The sequence below is a fragment of the Mytilus californianus genome, unplaced genomic scaffold (genome assembly GCF_021869535.1).
Source record: "Mytilus californianus isolate M0D057914Y unplaced genomic scaffold, xbMytCali1.0.p SCAF_2, whole genome shotgun sequence".
Lineage (NCBI taxonomy): Eukaryota > Metazoa > Mollusca > Bivalvia > Mytilida > Mytilidae > Mytilus > Mytilus californianus.
Window position 1 is genome coordinate 122494279 of NW_026262668.1, and position 7160 is coordinate 122501438.

Sequence of the window (7160 nt, forward strand, 5' to 3'; positions counted from 1 at the left end):
ACCAAAATATGCGTATCGTATTGCATGTGAAATTTATAAATGTTAATATCATGATAGCAATATATGTTTATATATGTATTAAACTTCGGAAAATAAAATCAATGTTAGTACTGTTGAAGATCGTATTAAAGGAGCATTAGCTACCAGACATACAAAAAATAAAATATGATTTTGTTTTGTTCAATCATAACTGAAAGTGATATAGTGGAATACTAATTCGCTTTTAACAGCCAATTTGGTTCAATTTTGTCAAAATAAGATAAGCAACATCGCTGATGAACAAGTCGGCAAGAAGAGAAGCACAGTTGGTTTCCATGAAAATTCCGATTGTAGCGTTATGAAAAATTGTGTTATTTCAAATTTCTATTAAACGTCGAAAAAATGTCTGATACGTAATGCGGATGTTTTAAGGTATGTCAAAATATTCTGGAGTTAGGCATTTATTAAAACGTATAATATTCCTGTATTCTTTGCAAAAAATTTAGAAGTAAAGCAAAAGATTTTTGGGTATAAGAAGGCAATATTTTGAGCTTCTCAGTTAGTGCGAGCTTTCTTTCTGTATTTTGTTAGTATTGTTTTACATGTAAACTATTTTTGTTGCATGGTATACCGATTTAATTGAGTTAAGAATTTGTCCTTAACTAATAGTACTTATGTATTCATTAATTCATTAATGTACCTTTAGTTATTTCATGCCACTGACAAAAAAGGATGTTCAGTATTATAAAACTAATTAAATCTCACACAAGTAAAGGTAATTGTGGAAATTTGGTATTTACTTTTTGATACATCGTATTAATTCTAGTACTAGAATTAAATTTTATTCTGTACCAAGTGAACTTTTGTATTGCTGTCAGATAATCACTCGACATAGTTGGTTTATTTCAGGCTTAAATTTTGTTACATAAGCTCAATAACGTTATCAAAAATGAAAGAAAAATTAAATCCGATAATTTAACTTTCTGTCAATATATTCAGTATCTTTAAATCAAGGTGCATGTTTACAATGTGTTTATGGTGGTCATTGACAATACATGTGTATGAATTTTTAATTATCATGATATCGAACATACAGTTCTGTAGTTTAATGATAGAATATCAATAGAACAGAAAATGATATCTGGTAGACTTGTAATAGTTCTTGTTTGTTTACAGCTAACTTGTGGCTACAATAAAGGTATGTATATAAACATTATTAAGGAGAAACTTTAAAAAAAAAATTCTTTTATGTTCCAGCTATATATGAAGAAAATGATAAGTAACTTTTTATAGATTAACTGTTGTATTGTGTACGTAAATGTGTGATTCATTTTTAATAATAAAAAAAGCAGTCACTTCAATGTAAGACTTTCTTTATCAGACAAGAAGATAATAAAGGATTTAAAAGAGAGAGAAATATTACAGTTGCTCAAAGTTCTGATGTTTCCGTATAAATGTCCACCGAACACCTCTTGGAACTCTTTGACAGAGCAATGCGATGAAGGTAACAATACAGTATTCAGATAATTGAACTGAACTCCAAAGAAAAGTTCCTTACAAAATGGCAAAATCAAAACCTCAAACACATCAAACGAATGGAAAACAAATGTAATATTCCTGACTTGGTACAGGCAATGGTGGCTTAACCTGATTTTTACAGCTAGCTAAACCTCTCACTTGTATGACAGTCGCATAGAATTCCATTAAATTGACAACAATGTGTGAGAAAAACAAACAGACATAATAAGTTGAAATATAAAAAATTGGGGTACAGTAGTCAACCTTGTGTTTTGGCTTAATCACTATAAAATAAACAACTATGTCAAAAAAAAAAAACAAACAAACAAACAAACAAAATGGCATATAGACACTCTATAGACAAAGCACATAAGCAAAAATGAAAGACAAGAATATATAAATGACCATAGCAAAATATCACAATGGCGAAATGTATAAATACCGAACCACGCCTAAAGGAAATTACCAAAATAAATGGACTAAACAGTAAAGGTTAAAAAATATACAAAGACAAATAAAAAGAACAATATAACAAATAATACTATAAGACATCCATGGTTCATCTCCGGCATAGAAATTAGTTTTTGTCTAGAAAAAATTTACTATACTCGAATCAGACAAGACATTTTTGTTCTTGGATCAGGCTTCATATTTTTGTTTTTATAGAATTATATAGGAACATAGGAATACCGACACTAGGAAACAATTTTAGTCTTATATTGTAATTTTTATCTTAACATTAACTGAAAAGTCCATAACTAAAAAAGTCTTGTTGAGAGATTCAGTTTTCAAGATATTGTCTTTGTAGTTACTTCAACAAACGGTACCGCATTGGATAAGTCTGAAAATTAAATTAAAAAAGAACATGACAGAAAAACTTTATTGTTCAGTCTTTTAAGAGCTGTTACGATCAACATGACCGTTTCAGTTCGAAATTGGTTACTTGTGAGACCTTGACCTACTTTTGGTGGAAATAAAACAAACACTTATAGCCTAACGCTACAGATAGGTTTATTCACGGATAGCCATATAATTAGAAAACAATGCACACAAAATTTCTTCCCCCTTTATTGTCAGACATCTGGAAAACGATTTAATGTGTTTATTGTGCATAACTAAATATTAGTTCACAGCATCTACAATATGAAATTTGAAGGCGTTCGATTTGTTATTAATAAAACATGTATAGGTCATCCGCTCAATAGAATGATATATCTGCACAATCAGATATAACCTAAACATCAACAAAATCTTGTCATCTTTGATATGTTGAGTATTTTTTCAATGTGACGTTTGCTCTTTTTATAAACAATCACGCCGACAAAACTGAGAATTTACTATTGTTTCAAGAAAATATAATTGCCAGAATATTTTTTGATTTTTAAAAATATATTTAAGATTAAACTCGATTAATAAAGTGATCAAATAACTAAAAATAAAATTTTGATTATGTTAGAGGATATTATTTCCAAAATAATTCATAATTGAGCTGTACATCATACAAATAAAGTAGTTATGTGAATATGTTACACAATTTAAAAAAAAATTCTAGAAAATAAAAAAGTCTTATCAGTTTTGTTATCATGTTGAGACTTGCTATAATTAACGATTTAAATTTTATACTTTAATTAATTCCTTGTAATATTTTATACACGACGGTATAATAGAGTCACATGTTCTGCTTAGATACTCACAGACTAGAAAAAAATGAACTTCAGACAAGAGAATCATGTACAGCGGGATATAAGTACGTTGAAGGCGAAGGCTGTGTTATCGACGTAACAGGTTAGTTTAGTGTGTTAGTTAAGGACCTTTTATGACATTCTTTAACATAATTGTTATATTTAATCTTCTGTCATTAATTTGAAATTTGGACTTTTCCTTGTAAAAGAAAACATGAAATTTGAAGTATTGTGAATACTTTCAATAAATTATGATGCCTGGATCGTGTCCATTACCTGTACTTCTACTAATCACATTGAAGGTATGTTATTATAATTCCTTTAGTTAAATGTTGTTATAAATGATTTTATCTTTTTTGATTCCATTTCAAACATGTTTGTGTTCATTGTTACTATTGAAAGCTAGTGTTCTAGGAAAAAACTAATATGAAACTTAAAAAGAGACCGATCGATATGCATTTGTTTTTATTCATAGGTGGTTCAAAAACTGGCAATGACGGGTGCTGCCTTCCAGGGACAGGATGACAAATATATCTTTCACAGAATTCATTGAATCATCAGTTTTCGTTATTTTATCTTTATCTTATATAACAAATGTAAAACTGTTTTTGACCAATTGAATTTCACAAAAAGTGCAATTCGTGAATTTTAAATTTGAATGACACATGCCAGCCATTTTGCATATATTTAATACACCAAATATATTAATATTTTCAAAATCTTTAATATCAACTACTTCGTCCATGTCATTGCCTTCTTGAAACTTATAAGTCTGAAACATGATATTGACAGTTATTGCTAAAATGTAATATATGAACCTAGCAGAAGTTTTGTACATTTAAAGACTGTTGGTCAGTGACAATTGAATATAACAAATAGTAAAAATTGTAAACAAATTTATCCCATTATATTGTTTACAGAGTTCAGTTGTTATCTCTGTCAAATAAATGTTATACTTTCATTGAAATTGTTTTTGAACTTTCTTGAGCCGTCTGCATTTTTGCTTTATGTCATATTTGAAGACTTATTCTGAACGCCACTTTTGTTTTCCTCTGTTTATTCAAACAAAAACAAATGATTTTCTTTAGGTTTGTGGGAAGTTCTATTGTTTGACTATGTCCTGGTGGAAATTGCAATTGTTTTGATATGTCCATGTGAACAGTTTTATTGTTTAGCCATGTCTAGGAGAAAAGTTTTATTGCTTGACTATATCCAGGTGGAAATTTCTAATGTTTGAATATATCTAGGTGGAAATTCCTTTTGTTTTGATATGTCCATGTGAACAGTTTTACTACTTGGCTTTGTCCTTGTGAAAAGTTCTATTGCTTTAACTATATGGCAAGACCTCTTCTGTATTAAAGAAATGTGTATGTTTGTGAGAATAGGATATAAGAGCTATAAGAAAGTCGAAGAGGATGTTATTATCGTACCGATTAGAAATATCGTGATTAAATTTTGAATGCCAAACAAAAGTCTTTCAGGTAGAAACATACAAAAATAAGGATATTTACGTTCTACATTTAGGCCATAAACTCATAATACTAAACAAAAGTGTTATGCTTTTCATGAACACAACAACAGTTGGCACTTGTTGAGTGTGAATGGGCTACCTTTTTAGGAACACCTTTTTTTTAAACGCGGTTCAAGTTGATCTATTTGGTTGTTTGATATGTACTCTAATTTATTTTTCAATATCTGTATTGATTATATCAGTTGCTCTCTTTTTATTTTGCCAATACGTTTTCCTTTAAAAGTTTCATATTTGGTTATGTATGAAGGGGAGATAATATCATGTGCTGACGTTGGATTTAGTTATTTGTTAACGTTATCATTTAACCAATCTTCTGTTATGTTATGCTTTTTGTTAAATATGTCTTATTCTCAAACTCAATATATAACGTAGTTAGCAAAACCTTTCGTTTATTATTTGGCCTTTGAATTGTTTTTTTTCGAGCGTCACTGATGAGTCTTTTATAAAAAGTAAAATCACAAAAATACTGAACTTCGAGGAAAATTCAAAAAGGAAAGTCCCCAATCAAATGGCAAAATAAAAAAAAAAAACACATCAAACGAATGGATAACAACTGTCATATTCCTGACTTGGTACAGGCATTTTCTTATGTAGAAAATGGTGGATTGAACCTGGTTTTATAGCTAGCTAAACCTCTCACTTGTATGACAGTCGCATCAAATTCCATTATATTGACAACGATGTGTGAACAAAACAAACAGACACAATAGGTAAAAATGTCAAAAATAGGGGTACAGCAGTCAACATTGTGTTATCATCTTAATCACTATAAAAACAAACAAATGTAACGAAGAAGCACAAAAAGGCATACATCAAATTTAACATCCTCATTTTGCTTATATTATACGATTTTATTTATCTATGTAAAATCCACCCATAAAGGATGGAAGGTTTTAAGTACTGGCGTAAAATCGCGCGTCTTGGGTACAAAATATAAAGAATCTATGAAGAGGTTTTTGATAGTATAAACACGTTGGAGGTAGTTATATAACTATTGGAGATGTCTGTCCGGTTCACCAGTGAATATTCGTACATTTGTAGTGCAACTTCTTTCGTAATTGTTTTTGTTTAGGTCGGAACTGCTTTTTCTATTTGTCAATGTCTTTTCGTTTTTTTCTAAGACTGGTTTTGTATTTTCCCTTGGTACTTTCTGAGACTGGTTGTCTTCTTGATTCTTTATTGGTATTAGATAACTTCATATAGGCTTATTTATTAATGTCAATCAATGATTCGTTCGGACACCATCAATTGTTTATGGATTGTTTTGATATTGAAATAAGAAACAAATATACATTATATTATTATATTTGTCTTTGAGCATTTCCGATGAAGGTTAATCCAAAAATGCGCTTCGGACACATGAAATTTATAAAGTGGTGTTTCATTTTTCACTGCCTACAGACTTTAATTGTTGACCGTTATTTTGTTTTGCCAGTCGACATTACTCAAAATGAATATTTATTAACGGTTATATTTGCCAACAAAGCTTGTACATTTTGTAATTGTATTTGCATATGTCTGTCTTTCTTTTTCGTACCAAATATTAACGATTTACGTCCAGTCCAGCATTACCGTATGCACTGCCATCATCTACAATTGCGTAAAAATATTATTAAGAAATCGAATCAACATTATTTTCCATCAATTCACTGCAACCGAGTATATGTTCCGTGCAATACTGTAAGCTACAGAATCATACAATATTGTATAAATATCATTACGAGAACATGTTAATATGAATATGAACCCTTCATTGTACTAGTCCGGCATGCTGAGGCGGATTTTAAATGTGCTAGTTCACAAGGAGATTGTTCACAGGAAGACATTTGAACATATCTTAATTAAATGCAAGAAAATTTTCCAAAAAGTATTGAATTTACCGCAGCGGATAAATCTGAATATTGACTGAAAGACTGAAAACGACTGAAAAATTATTTGTTTAGACTTTTTAGATGATGTTAAGATCAAAATGACCTTTTAAGACTACATTGCAATTACCTGTTTAAGCAAGCAAAACAAAAGAAAAAATACACAATTTATATGAGTTCTTACAGTTGCAAAAAGCTAGTTCAAAGTCAAATTCAACCACTAAATAGACTTTGTTTTCCTAGAATAAATTATCAATCAGCTCACTTCATAGAATTAGTAGTAAAGATGTGATAACAAGCCGGAGAAAACATGGCCTTGTTTGACATGACATTACGCCAAAATAATGTAACGTATCGGCTTGGTGCAATTTATACATGATAATATCGTGATTGCAATATATGTTTATATATGTATTAAACGTTTTTAAAAAGTACCGTTTAAGACAATATTATAATATCTTACTACAATGCTACGGATTTATACATAATTCATACAGGATTTTAATATTGATGGCTTTAAAACTTTTGAGTTAAATAACTTTTAAGAAAATAAACTACGAAAAGCGTTAAGGACGCATCACA

General features: G+C 29.7%; 1 protein-coding gene across 1 annotated transcript; it reads left to right on the plus strand.

Annotated features, from left to right (window-relative positions):
• The first annotated feature begins 1000 nt into the window (after nt 1-1000).
• On the plus strand, nt 1001-4140 carry LOC127730858 (uncharacterized). The gene is made up of 4 exons (XM_052239470.1): nt 1001-1177; nt 1361-1483; nt 3184-3282; nt 3655-4140. The coding sequence occupies exons 1-4, from the start codon at nt 1114-1116 to the stop codon at nt 3702-3704; spliced, it is 336 nt and encodes a 111-aa protein (XP_052095430.1). The 5' UTR covers nt 1001-1113; the 3' UTR covers nt 3705-4140.
• The last annotated feature ends 3020 nt before the right edge of the window (nt 4141-7160 follow it).

What these genes read in the sequence shown, in the direction of transcription:
- LOC127730858 (XM_052239470.1), top strand. Translation starts at nt 1,114, where the DNA reads ATGATATCTGGTAGACTTGTAATAGTTCTTGTTTGTTTACAGCTAACT. An exon ending in GACAGAGCAATGCGATGAAG is followed by an intron (nt 1,484 to 3,183) that starts GTAACAATACAG and finishes TGTTCTGCTTAG; the next exon opens with ATACTCACAGACTAGAAAAA. An exon ending in CTGTGTTATCGACGTAACAG is followed by an intron (nt 3,283 to 3,654) that starts GTTAGTTTAGTG and finishes TTTTATTCATAG; the next exon opens with GTGGTTCAAAAACTGGCAAT.